The sequence below is a fragment of the Nuphar pumila genome, chromosome 2 (genome assembly GCF_984573655.1).
Source record: "Nuphar pumila chromosome 2, dmNupPumi1.hap1.1, whole genome shotgun sequence".
In the NCBI taxonomy this organism is placed as follows: Eukaryota; Viridiplantae; Streptophyta; class Magnoliopsida; order Nymphaeales; family Nymphaeaceae; genus Nuphar; species Nuphar pumila.
Genome location: NC_143250.1, coordinates 37,435,521 through 37,449,769, shown reverse-complemented (window position 1 = coordinate 37,449,769; position 14,249 = coordinate 37,435,521). Strand labels below are relative to the sequence as shown.

General features: G+C 35.2%; 1 protein-coding gene across 1 annotated transcript; it reads left to right on the top strand.

Annotated features, from left to right (window-relative positions):
* The first annotated feature begins 1,933 nt into the window (after window positions 1-1,933).
* On the top strand, window positions 1,934-5,427 carry LOC149845278 (WEB family protein At5g16730, chloroplastic-like). The gene is made up of 3 exons (XM_089995665.1): window positions 1,934-2,151; window positions 2,461-2,680; window positions 2,806-5,427. The coding sequence occupies exons 1-3, from the start codon at window positions 2,132-2,134 to the stop codon at window positions 5,122-5,124; spliced, it is 2,559 nt and encodes an 852-aa protein (XP_089851791.1). The 5' UTR covers window positions 1,934-2,131; the 3' UTR covers window positions 5,125-5,427.
* Window positions 5,428-14,249: the final 8,822 nt, after the last annotated feature.

Genomic DNA, 14,249 nt, shown 5'->3' with positions numbered 1-14,249 from the left:
AAGCTTAGATAATTAAGCCCCCCAAGTCAAACAATTTCATAACTGGTTAAATCAAGGAACGCAAATGATAGAAATAGTTTATATGAAATTGAAGGAATATTTAATTTCAAATTCCATTTTACCACACATTGACTAGATTCATCCTATTTCTTTCTAAAAGGCACTGAATTGGATTGCTGTTTAATTAATTATCACCAAAGGCATGTTAACCACTAACTGATAAACTCTTTTTTTCTTTTTCCTTCTCAATATCCTTGATGATGCTCATATTCTAGATATCAACCTAAGTGAGTTGACTTAAACCAATACCCTAATCAAGATTTCCAAGAGGCACAATCGCTTTCAACTTTTCTGTTCTCTGTCATGCTTGAAGGAAGCATTATATTTTAATACTGATAAATGCAATTTGCATGGCTTGCCCTGTGCATTTCCTTTCACAGATTCTCTTAGTGACACCCTATCATGAACCAGCTCTCTTCATTTTTTGAGGCAATTAGGGCTGGTAAACCAGCTAAACTAATCCAACATGGGTTGTTTGGGCTTGGCTGGTTTGCAGACAGACATTATTTAGGCTCAGCTTGTTTGGCTCCGGCAAGCCAAATGAAGCAAGTTTGAGTTGGCATGTGTAAATAAAAAAAAAAATTTGTCAATGTTGGCATAGGCATATTATTCAACCAATTGGATTAACATTATATTTTTTAATAAATTTTACCTGAATTCTACATATGTTCAGCTATATAGGCCTTGTCAAGCCAAGCAGAGCTGAACATCCCATCGGTTATGCTCGGCTCATTTATTCTACCTGGACTGTTTGTAGCCCAGCTTGCCGAGCTCAATTGTCAAGTACAAATGTGCTTTGTGCGAGCCAAACCGGGGCGAACCACAAGCAGATCGGTTCGTTTACCAGACCTAAAGGTGATCTCCATAAAAGATTATAATTTATCAACCCAAAAATCCATTCTTCCCTCTCAATACATGCTTCTGGCTGCTATGGTCCGAGGACTGCGAACTAAATGACAAATAGCTCACACTTCAAACTTGTCTCAGTGAGAGTCTGCGAGTCAACGACTTTCAGTAAGCACATCTTGTTCAACTAAAATCACCAAATTACTTTTTGGGTTATCCATTATGTTGAACTTTGTTGGTTTTTTAAATTTGCAAGTGGTGCAACAACATCAGTTCCTAACCAAACCTACGGCAATATTATATATATATATATATATATATATATATATATATATATGAAAACCTACAAAATGGGCATAGTGCTAAATGAAACATGTTATTGGATTTTCAGTGTTTTTTTCGAAATTATGATGCTACACATGTGATCTACATGTTTGTTTTTATAAGAATCACTTCTTTGAGCATTTAATTTTGATGCATGGATAGGTTTTTTAAAAGGTTAAAAAAATCAATGGCCTATAATTTTTATAATTTTTTTGAAACTCTAAATACCATTTTTTCATAAAAAATGCATGATCAAAGTGTTAATTTTTAGTAAATCAATCATTGAGATTAAAAATCTGAAAAACAACAACTAAAGTTCAATAGCATGCTTCATTTAGCATCGTACTTATATATATATAGAGAGAGGCTAATTTTATTCTTTGAGAAAAAATAATAATGAGACTAACAAAAGGGAGATTATTGCTAAAACTTTTTCATTATTTTACTTTTTAATAGTAGAAAGAGTGAAGCTGTTAGTGCACGTCACCATGTGTTGGGACGTTGCAAGTTCAAAATCCCTGGTGGGGTCTGCCTAACCCCAGCATGCCTATAAATAAAAAGAGTGAAGGTCCATTGAATGGTATTTTGGTCATTTTCAGAAGAATGGAATTGACTGGTAATTTCTAAAAGGCAGTAAGGACATGATGAGAATATCGCCTTTACTTCGATGATTACTTACACTGGAAGGACTAGATTTCAGATCAATCGAAGCCATTTTGCCATTGATCCCCCCTGACAATGAAGAAGTTGATTGCCTGTTCTTGTTTTCTACATTGTGGGTGTTTTATCACTCACTAGAAACTTAGAAGAACAAGAAGAGAGGAAAGGAAAAGACCAAAAAAAGAAAAAAGCACCCATTTTCACTGTACTACTCCATTCTGTTGCTCAAGACTATGCAACAATGATTTCCTCAAGAACCAAGTAAGTCATTTTCATACATTTCCTGTTGTTTTCCTAGTCTCTTGCATTTAGATCTGATCTGGGTATCGCTTTTTTTCTCTGTGGAATGCATATCTCATGACCCTTTTAGTTGCTTCTTCGGTTTTTGTTATTAGGTTTTACTTGCATTTTCTCTCTTTTTCTGTTGTTTGCATTCTTGTTATGATTCTAGAATGAATGTTTTTCGGTTATTTGTCTGGATGGCCTTTGTTGGTTTTCCTAGATTTTGTTGTTTGTGCTGTTTCTGTTGTTGGTTATGGAAATCTTTACTAAGATGGGCGACAAACGCAGAACTGGGTTGTATGAGGCACCACACAAAACCTCTCCTGTTACACCTAAGGCTAGCAAATTGAGCAGGGCAGCAAGCAAGTCTGAACATGATTCATCTCCTTCTCCTCTTCAACCCGGGAGGCTCTCGGTCGATAGGTCGCCTAGATCGGTTGAGTCTAGGCCGAGATCAGTCGAATCAAAACATTTGGAACGCCGATCACCCAAAATCTCAACGCCTGAGGTAAGCAATAGAGAGCCTAAAGCCCTCCATGGATCAAAATTCAAAACCCACCCCACATTTTGACTTTTTTGTGAAAATTGGATGCTTTTATAGATTTTCCATTTGTTTTTTTTTTTTGTGTGTAGAAGCGAGTTGTGAAGGGATTGGAGTTGCAGAACCAGTTGGGCCTTGTTCAGGAAGATTTGAAGAAGACGAAGGAGCTCTTTGAGAAAGCTGAGGCGGAGAAAACACAAGCAATTGAAGATCTGAAACAGGCAAAGAGAGCAGCCGAGGAAGCAAATGAGAAACTGAGTGAAACACTTGCTCTTCAGAAGCGAGCCGAGGAGAATTCTGAGATCGAAAAGTTCCGGGCAGATGAGTTGGAGCAGGCGAGCATCGATGCAGCTCAGAAGATTGAGCAGAAGTGGCAGTCAGAAATTGAACTTGTCAAGAAACAACACTCCGATGATGTATCGGCATTGCTCTTTGTGAATCAGGAGATGGACAGGATCAAGCAGGAGCTGGCCATGGTCACTGAAGATAAGAATTCGGCCTTGGTGCACGCCAAAAATGCGATGAGGACTGCAGAAGAGAATGCTAGGAAAGTGGAGGATTTGAATGTGGAGTTGGTTCAAATGAGGGAAGCGTTCGATGCAACTCTTGCTTCTCAGTTGGCTGCCAGTGAGGAAAAGGATTTGATTGATGCAATGTGGGAATCCAAAGCTAAGGAAGCTTCTGAGTTAGTGGAAAAATTGAGCTCTGAAGCTGAATCATTGAAACAAGAATTGGAGAGAGCAATGATGGCTGAAGTCAAACTTGTGCAAACTGAAGGAATGATTGAAAAGTTGAGACTTGAGCTTAAAGATGCAAAAAGTTCAGAGTCTAATGCTGTTGATTTGGCAGTAGAGTGGAGGAAGAAGGTAGAGTTGTTGGAAGATGAAGTCAAGAAGGCAAAGTCTGCTGAGAAGACTGCAAATGAATCAGTAATTTCATTGCTGAAACAGTTAGAGGAAAGCAACAAGTTCCTTCAAGAGGCTGAAGTTGATATAGTTTCACTTAAAGGAAGCATTGAATCTTTGGAGATGTCACTTGGGAAACAACAAGGAGATCTGGAGAAATCAGATCGAGAAATTGAGATGGTGAAAGTTGAAGCAGATTCCATGGCTAAAACTATTGAATCTCTGAAAAAGGAGATTGAGAGGATGGAAGAGGAAAAGACACAGACTGATGAGAACGAAAAGATGATGGCTTTGAAGATTCAAAGTCTAATGGAGGAAAAGATCAAGCTCAGTGATGTGCTGCAAGTAGCTAGAGAAGAAGAGAAGAGCAAGAATGCAATGGATGATTTGGCTTTGGCTTTACGTGAAGTTTCCATGGAGGCCAACAAAGCAAAGGAAAATCTTGCTAATATTCAAGGCCAACTTGCAGATGCACGGACTGAGGTAGAAGATCTGAAGCTGGTTGTAAAAGTGACAGAGGAGAAGTATCAGGTCATGGTTGATGAAGCAAAGAAGGAGATCCATCACTATAAAGATGTCGCTGAGGGAAACGACCTTGAATTGCGGAGCTCAAAAGAAGATTGGAGCGAAAAAGAACTTAATTTTATGAGTTGTATCAAAAGATCAGAAGAAGAAATCACATTTCTTAAAGAAGAATCAGATCAGCTGGAAAATTCTCTTAAAGTTTCAGAGGCTGAAGCTCGAATGGCAAGAGTGGAAGCTGTGCAGCTGCAAAATTCTCTTAACCAATTAAAGTCTGAAGCGGCCTCTGCAAAACAAGTTGCAGATCATGCTACACATGAGAGCCTTCGGTTGAAGGAGATTCTAGATGACAAAATGGGCGAGCTAGCAAGGATCACCCAAGAAAATAAAAACCTTCATGCCAGAGAAGCTGCTGCTCTGGAGAAAATTGAAGAGTTGTCAAAGCTGTTAGCAGAGAAAACTTCACCAAAAGCCAAGGAAGATGGCCAAGAAATGAGCAGAGAGGATCTAGAAGTTCCAAAGAAGAATGAGTTTGCTGATGAGAAACCTGATGAAAAGATCAATGAAATGTCTATATTGTTTGTTTCCCCTGGTAACCTAGAGAAGCAACATGGGAATATTGTTTCCATCGATGTTGATCTGGCAGAAGTAAAACCAGAGTCTGAGAAAGGCAATGACAATGGCAATGGGAACGACAATGAGAATGGAAAAGATGAAGTTGATTCTGTGGATGTAGAGGTTTCCACATGGGAAAACTGCAAGATTAGTGACAAGGACTCATCACCCAAGAGTAATGGGCAGGAAGCTCTGGATGAAGATTTTGATTCGAAGATGGATTCTGATGGTTTGAAACAGACAAATGGATTGGCGCCAGAAAGTGCTGATAATGGTGCAAACATGCTGCAAAAGCAACAGCATAAGAAGAAGAATGCATTATTCCATAAGTTTGGAGGCCTTTTGAAGAAAAAAAATAGCCACAAATAGCATCTGCGGAAGCACAGGTATATTACTATTTTCTTCTGCGGAATACTAGTGTATACCCTTGTGCTTTTGCAATGCTACTTTGGTTATACCATGGTTTTTAAGCTTATTGTTATGTAAATTGCTATGTTTCCTCTGTTTAAGATTGCTTACTTCAGCCTGTTCTAATACCATTGAGTGTCCATCTATGTCTTTTTACCTTTTTATTTTGTCACAATTTTCATTTATCTTTTTATTTTTCTCATTATCTAAAGAGATGAGAACTGAATTGTATTTTAGCATTTTCTTTCCTACGAAGCCTTTTCAGCACCATCTGTACTATCTATGACTGAATAGTTGAGGCAATATGGCTATGGTGATGCTATAGGTTACATCTCATCCCTCATTTCTTGTATGGAAGACAAAAGGCAAACCAAAAAAAAAACTCACGGGTCTAATTAAACTGTGGTTCTTGTAGATGTTAGTGTCTCTATGCGGGAAAAGGTCTACCTGCAGAAAAAATTGATGGCTCTAATCAACAATATGTTTGTAAATTTTGAGGCCTCTAAGTTGGTAATGAGAATTTTCGTTGATTGAGGTTCTTAGGAAATCGCCATAGTTACCAGAGTAAGTAAGAAAGTTTGAGAAACAACAATGTGAAGCGAAGCGAGAAGCAAGTGTTTAAGAAATGTATGGATGCTTGAAGTGTGAAACATTTAGTAAACATAAGGGGAAACGAGTAAGAAACAACAATAGGAAACTAGTAGAAAGTGGTAAAAATTTAACTCGTGTACTTTGCTTAAAGTGAATTCTAAATATTTTTAGAAAAAATATTCATTATATATGTTGATTTTACTATAAAAATATATACAACAAACAACAACAACTACGCCTTCATCCCAAAACAATTGGGGTCGGCGATATGAACCAAAAAAGAAAATCATTCTGGGTCTTCCACATGAATCCTTCTCCTCCAATCATTTCTATCCAATGCCATGTCCTCGGTGAGGTTCAAAGCGTTCATATCCTTTCCTATCATCTCCATCCAAGTCTTCTAATTAGGCCTACCCCGACCTCTTTTAACTAATATATTTTCTCATTTCTCCATCATTCTAATTGGAGCATCATTAGGCCTTCACCGAATATGTCCAAACCACCTTAAACGATTCTCTCTCATCTTATTTTCGATAGATGCAATACCTACCTTCTTACGTATATCCTCGTTTCGAATCTTATCTTTTATTGTATTTCCACACATCCATCTAAGCATACGCATCTTAGCTACACTCATTTTTTGAATGTGATGTCTCTTGGCAACCCAACATTTCGTACCATATAGTAAAGTGGGCCTAATTGTTGTCTTATAAAACTTTCCCTTCAATCGCAATGGCATTCTACGATCGTACAACACTCCAGTTGCACTTTTTCATTTCATTCGCCCAACCTTTATCCTATGATTTACATCTCCATCAATTTCTCCATACTTTTGAATGATAGATCTCAAATATTTGAAATAGTCATCCACCGATATTTCTTGCTCACCAAGCTTCACTACACTCTCATCACTACTTCGTTGCTTACTAAACCGACATTCCATATATTTTGTCTTACTCTTACTCAACTTAAAACCTCTTGCTTCCTATGTCTGTCTCCATAATCCTAACTTAGCATTAACCCCAGCTCTAGACTCATCAATCAAAACAATATCATCAACAAACAACATACACCACGACACATTTTCTTGAATTGATCTCGTAAGCTCATCAATCACTATAGCAAATAGGAAAGGGCTTAATGCAGATCTTTGATGTAATCCAACCGTTATAGGAAAATTGGTTGTCACCCCTCCACAAGTGCGGACATTGGTTACTACTCCTTCGTACATATCTTTAATTATACTAATGTACTTGAGAGAAACACATTTCTTCATCATTGTCCACCAGATAACATTCCTAGGTACTCTATCGTATGCCTTTTCCAAATCAATAAAAACCATATGCAAATCTTTGTTCCTCTTTCTATATCTCTCAATAAGTTGTCTAAGAAGATGTATAACTTTCATAGTTAATCTTTCAGGCATAAAACCCGATATCATGACAACTTTCCTCAACCTATACTCAATCACCCTCTCCCAAAGTTTCATAGTATGACTCATGAGTTTTATATCACGATAGTTTGTGCAATCTTGTGTATCACTCTTATTCTTATATAGAGGCACCAAAGTACTCTTCCTTCACTCATTAGGCATCTTATTTGTCCGCCAAATCTTGTTAAAAAGATTTATTAACCATTCTAAACCTTTCTCACCCAAGCATTTTGAAGCCTCGATAGGTATACCATTTGGGCCAACTGCTCTTCTTGATTTCATTTTCTTGAAAGCCTCTACAATTTCTTTCTTTTGAATCTTGCGCATGAAGTCACGATTAATCTCATGAAAAGGAATGAAGAAGTCTCCAAGATCCTAAGCATGACTTTCATTAAATAGCTTATCAAAATAATCTTTCCATCTCTCCTTAATCGCCTCATCTTTGACTAAAACCCTTTGCGTTTCATCTTTGATACATCTAACCATACCCAGATCCCTTGATTTCCTATCTCATCTTTGCAAGCCTATAAATATCCTTCTCGCCCTCTATGGTATCCAACTTGTCATAAACCTCCTTATATACCTTATCCCTCGCGTTCCGAACTACTTTTTTAGCTTCCTTCTTTGCTATCATATACTTTTCCAAATTCTCATTATCACGACTTTTACTTAGATTTCTATAACACTCTCTTTTAACCTTAATAGCTAATTTGACATCCTCGTTCCACCATGATGTATCCTTACCTAGCGGTGCACCGCCTTTAGACTTACCCAATACCTCCTTAGTCACATTTCTCATGCCACCCGCTATCTTATTCCACATTGATTCTGAATCCTCCTCGAGACACTAATCAACTTCCTTAACTGCCTGCTCTACAAACATTCTTTATTTAGCTCCTTTCAGTGTGCACCACTTAATTCTAGGATCTATCCTATGTCTATTCCTTTTGCGGCATTGTCTAATTCTAAGATCTAAAATTAAGACTATGTTGTGTAGCTACACTTTCTCCCGGTATAACCTTACAATCGATGCAACAACCCCTATCTCTCTTTTTAAGTAGGAAAAAATCTATCTGACTTGTATTAACCCCACTTTTAAATGTTACTAGGTGAGACTCCCTCTTCTTAAACCAAGCATTTGCTAAGATCATATCATAGGACAAACCAAAATCTAAAATCCTTTCCCCACTTTCGTTTCTTTCTCCTATACCATAGCCTCCATGGATACTTACTAATGCCTACATGTCCATTAAGGTCACCGCCGATGAAAAGCTTTTCTCCATAAGATATCTCTTGTACTACTCCATCTAAATCTTCCCAAAATTGATGCTTAATAGAATCATCTAAACCTACTTGAAGTACATAAACACTAATAATATTAATAATATCCGTACCTAATACTAATTTAATAAGTAAAATCCTATCACCCTTCCTACGGCCCTCATCTACATTATCTATAAACTCACGACTAATAACAATCCCTACTCCATTTCTATTCCTATTTATTTCTGTATACCAAATCTTATATCACTTTTGCTTTCTCACCTACCCATTTGGTCTCTTGTAGACATAAAATATCCATCTTTCTCCTACACATAACATCTACTAACTCTACCAACTTACCAGATAAAGACCCTATGTTCCAAGTGGCTAACCTAATTTTATGGTCTTGAACTATCTTCTTTACCCCCACTCGTCCAACAAAGTGAGGGAACCATTGCCTATTTGACACCACGTCTGGGCGCCGGTGTGACGCGTCGCTTCTGGGCGACGACCTAGCAACCCTTGCCCATTTATCACTGCCTCTGGGCCTATAGAGTACAGCGCGTCGCTCAGTAGGGAACACCCCAACAAAATTCTCATATTTGTTCATATTCATAGGGTGTGAGTAAGTTTTTATGTTGGTTGTCACTGGCCTACTGCAACCCTCCTCCTTTATCCGAGCTTGGGATCGACAGTGTATAACTAAACAGTTAGCAAATTTTTTACTATAAAAATATATACATTTAAAAAATGAAAATAGGGTTCTTTTAACATGATAAAGACATTTACAATATGAAAGAACTTCACTTTATACATGGGAGAAGCAAGCTTTCCATTTTCAAAGCTAGTTTCTCATAAAGTCTTTGAACCATGAAATACGCTTCTTTCATGCTTTTGAAGTAACTTCTGAGGTTTCAAGAAGCTTTTGTTAACTATGGGAATTACAGTTTAGTTTGAAAGAGGTGGCATCTTTTTTATTGTGAACCATGTAGTTGGTACTGATGAACGATCGGACACACATTCAGACTATGATATGTTACACTTATGGGTGGTCCTATATAAGATATGTCAAGATGTCTATACAGTTCAATATCAATCATTGTAATGAAACAAGAGTGCACAAATACAATGCCAACAAAGAGCTATACTAGTGCACAAATATAATATGGTCTCTAATGGACCAACAACAATCTCATAAAAGAGATGCAAAAATATGAAATCCACGAGATCACAAAAGCACAAATCTTGCAAGAGCATAATAAAAAATATTGTATTAAGTCTTCATCAAATGCTTTAGAAAAGCGTAGGAATACAAGGGGAGGTGAGGACATTAAATAAACAAAAATAAAAAATAAAAAAAGAATTTTCAGTCCCTAAGGGATTGTACTAAAATATATTTTATGAAATAACCAAAATACCCTTGATATGCTTATATTATATAAATAAATATATGTATATCAATCAAGTAGGAATATACACACAATATTTTAACACTCTCTCTCAAACATATGGTAAAATCACCAAAAGTTTGCTAAGAAGATACAAGAATCTTGGTAGAGGAAGAGCTTTGGTGAAGAAGTTCACAATCTGAAACTTGGACTGAACATATGGTAAAGTAATCGTTCACTTCAAATATTCTTCTCGAACATAGTGATAATCTATATAAATATATTTTGTCCGCTCATAAAATGTGTGATTCCTGGCTATATATATATATTAATATGACACTTTTGTTATCACAACATAGTTTTGAAGGTTCTGAAACATCAACACCCATATCTGAAAGTAATGATCTCATACACACAACCTCAGTGGTTATTGTACTCATCGTCTTGTACTCAGCTTTCATGAAAGATAAAGACACTTTATGATATTTTTCCATCGCTAAGAAATGAGAGAATCACCTACAAACACACAAAAACTTATAGTTGAGTGACGATTATTGGGATCTTCTCCCCAGTCAAAATAAGTATAAGCAATAAGATTTAAAGATGATAAAGAGGATAAGAAAATCCCTTTAGATATAGTTTTCTTGATGTATCAAACTATTCTTAATATGAACCGATGTGGGCGTACATTGAAATTGACTTTTAGTGTACATTGCATGTGCAATGTCTGACCTAATAATAGACAAGTACATTAATGATTCGATAAGTTGCCTATAAGGAGTTGAATCATCTAATAACACTTTGTCTTTAACTCTCAGTTTTGCATTGATCACTCCAGGAGTATCGACATATTTTGTATAAGTGATTCCCGAACGTGCAATAATATCAGTAGCAAACTTGATTTGAGACAAAATGTACTCTCTTGACGAGTATGATACTTCAATTCCTAAAAAATATCTCAAAAACCCAAGGTCAATCATATCAAAAGATTTTTTAAGCATAATTTAAATTTCTTCAATTTCTTTCTGATCATTCTTAGTAATGATCATATCATCAACATACAAAAGGAGAATGATAAGTGAGGTACCTGTAGATCTTACAAAAAGAGCAGTGTCAGTGTAACAAGATTTAAATCCAAGGTTCAACACTTTACCACTAAAACGATCATATAATGCTTTAGGGGCTTGTTTAAGCCCATATAAAGCTTTTTTAAAACGAAGAACCATACAATTTTCAATAGTCAAACCAGGGGGAAGATTCATGTACATTTCTTCATTTAAATTTTCATTTAAGAAAATATTCTTAACGTCTAACTGATATATAAGTTATTTTCTAATGGATGTTACTACAGCTAGAGCCCTAATTGTGGCCATGCGAGCTACTGGGGCAAATGTTTCTTCATAATCTATTCTATATTCCTGAGAGTATCCTTTTGCAAGTAATCTTGCTTTATATCTTTCTAGGGACCCATCACTTTTTATTTTTTTTATTTTAAAGACCCATCTACATCGTATTGTCTTTTTTTCTTTGGGAAGATATTGAATTGTCTAAGTATGAGCCTTGTGTAATGCATCTAATTCTATTTTCATAGCTTCAACTCATTCTTTTATGTTTTTAGCTTCTTTGTAGTTAGATGGGTCATGATAGGAATGAATTGCTAGAAAACAAGGCCTATAGTTTGAAAAAAATGATTTATAAGAAACAAATCTATTTGGAGGCTTATATATTCGTTCAGATCTTCTGACACTAGTTTCTTCAATATTTGTTAATTGATTATACATTTCAAAAGCACATGGATGCTCCCTATTATCTCATCTAGAGTATTGTAAGAGATCATGAATTGGTTCTATTTCTTCACTTAAGTCATTAATAGACTCAAAATTATCAATGTCATTATCATCAATAATTTCATTATTTGATTTAGGTAACAAATCAAATAAAAAGGCATACTAAGATTTTTTCTTAGGTTTTTCAAAATCAAATCCATTTTCATTTTCAAGTAACATTTCTAGAGACATAAAGTTTATCATTTGTTTGATCATAATATCGATATCCTTTTTTATTTTCAGCATATCTAAGAAAAACACATTTTATAGCTTTAGGAGAGAGTTTGTTATATTTTTCAAGAAGCACAAAACATTTACATCCAAATACTCTTAGTCTTTTCAAATCAGGAGAAATTTTAAAAAGTTTTTCAATAAAAAAATTGTTTTTTAACGTTTACGAAGGCATTTTATTTATTAGATATACCGCGGTGAGGGCGGCTTCACCCCCAAATTTTTTTGGAATTTCTTTTGAAATAAGTAGAGTCCTAGTAGTTTTAATAATGTGACGATGCTTTCTTTTAAAAATACCATTTTTGTTGGGGGGTCCTAACACAAGATCTTTGATGTACAATACCATGAGTTTTTAGATATAATTGAAATTCATTTGAAATAAACTCTCTCCCTGAGTCAGAGTGAAAGACATTAATATTTGTTTCAAATTGATTTTTAACAATTATGAAAGTTTTTAAAACATGAAAAGACTTCGGATTTGAGTTTAAGAAAGTATATCCAAGTGTGTCTACTAAAATCATCTATGAATGTAACATAATAAGAAAGCCACCTTTTGACATAACGGGAGCAAAACCCCATACGCCCGAATGCATTAATTCAAAATTTTCATTAGTCAACGAGGTTCTAGATCCAAAAGGCATCATTTGCATTTTTCAAGTATACAATCTTCTCATACAAAATCTTTATTTTTATAAAAAAAATTCAAAAATAAAAAATGAGATAATTTGGATATACTTGGGTGTCCTAATATTTTATGCGAAAGATCTAAATTAATGTCTTTGACATGATTACAAAAAGAGTTTTTGGGTAAACATAAGAAATCCACATAGTAAAGATCTCCTTTTATGTGGCTTTGCCCAATCAACTTCTGTGATTGAAGATCCTGCACCCAACAAGCCTTAGATGAGAAGAATACTTTACACCTATAATCGAAAATTTGAGAAACTGAAAAAGATTTAAGTCTAATTTTGTAATAACCCTCACATTTGGAACAAAGAAGGTTTTTTGAAATATTGTTGAGGTTTCCTATACTTTTAACTTTTAAAGAAGTATCATCGGCGATTGATATATATGAAAAATATGAATTAGTGTAATAGAATAATAGAGACTTATTATGAGTCATGTGAAAAGAGGCACCCGAATCCAAAATCCAAGAAGACTTACTCGAAGGAGAAGGGGAGGAGATGGCAGTGTTGGATGTAGAATGAGTGGCTTTAAGAATTTGTGAGACGGCCTCTGCTATTTGAGCAATTGTCAAATCATTGAAGTTACCTCATTTCTTTCATTCTTGAGGTTCTTCACTTATGACAACCACTTTCTTGAACTTTGGACAATCCGATCTTATATGCCTCAGTTTCTTACAATGATGACTAATGATTTTACCTTTGTATCCCCCCCATTATGTTCTGCATTGATTTTTCTTTCAAAGTGAGGTAGTTTATATGTTTTTACAAAAAATTTGGGTTTTGATACAACAAAAATCTCATCATTAGACTTGTGCATTCAAGTCTTGTTTCTTCTTGGCAAATTTGAGCAAGGGACTTACTTATAGAAGGAGTCGAAGTCCTATGAAGCAAGGAGGACCTAACTCAAATTTTGATCGAAAACCATAAAGAAAAAAGAAAATGTTTTCTCTTTCTACTTGTGATCTTCTCATCTCAATAGCCGAACTTTTTTTTTTTGGTTCTAACATGGCCAGTTTCTTCAACATTTGTTGATTGATTATACCTTCAAAAGCACATGGATGCTCCCCATTATCTCATCTAGAGTATGGTAAGAGATCATGAATTGGTTCTCTTTCTTCACTTGAGTCATTACTAGACTCAAAATTATCAATGTCATTATCATCAATAATTTCATTATTTGATTTAGGTAACAAATAAAATAAGAAGGCTTACTCAGATTCTTTCTTAGGTTTTTCAAAATCAAATCCATTTTCATTTTCAAGAAAAGTAACATTTCTAGAGACATAAAGTTTATCATTTATTTGATCATAACATCGATAGCTTTTTTTATTTTTGGCATATAAAAAAAACATGTTATAGCTTTAGGAGAGAATTTGTTATATTTTTCAAGAATCACAAAACATTTACATCTAAATACTCTTATTCTTCTCAAATCAAGAGAAATTTTAAAAAGTTTTTCAATAGGAGATTTGTTTTTCAACGTTTGAGAAGGCATTCTATTTATTAGATATATCGCGGTGAGAGCGGCTTCAGCCCATTTTTTTTTTAGAATTTCTTTTGAAATAAGTAGGGTCCTAGTATTTTCAATAATGTGATAATGTTTTCTTTCGAAAATACAATTTTGTTAGGGGTCCTAGCACAAGATCTTTGATGTACAATAGCATGAGTT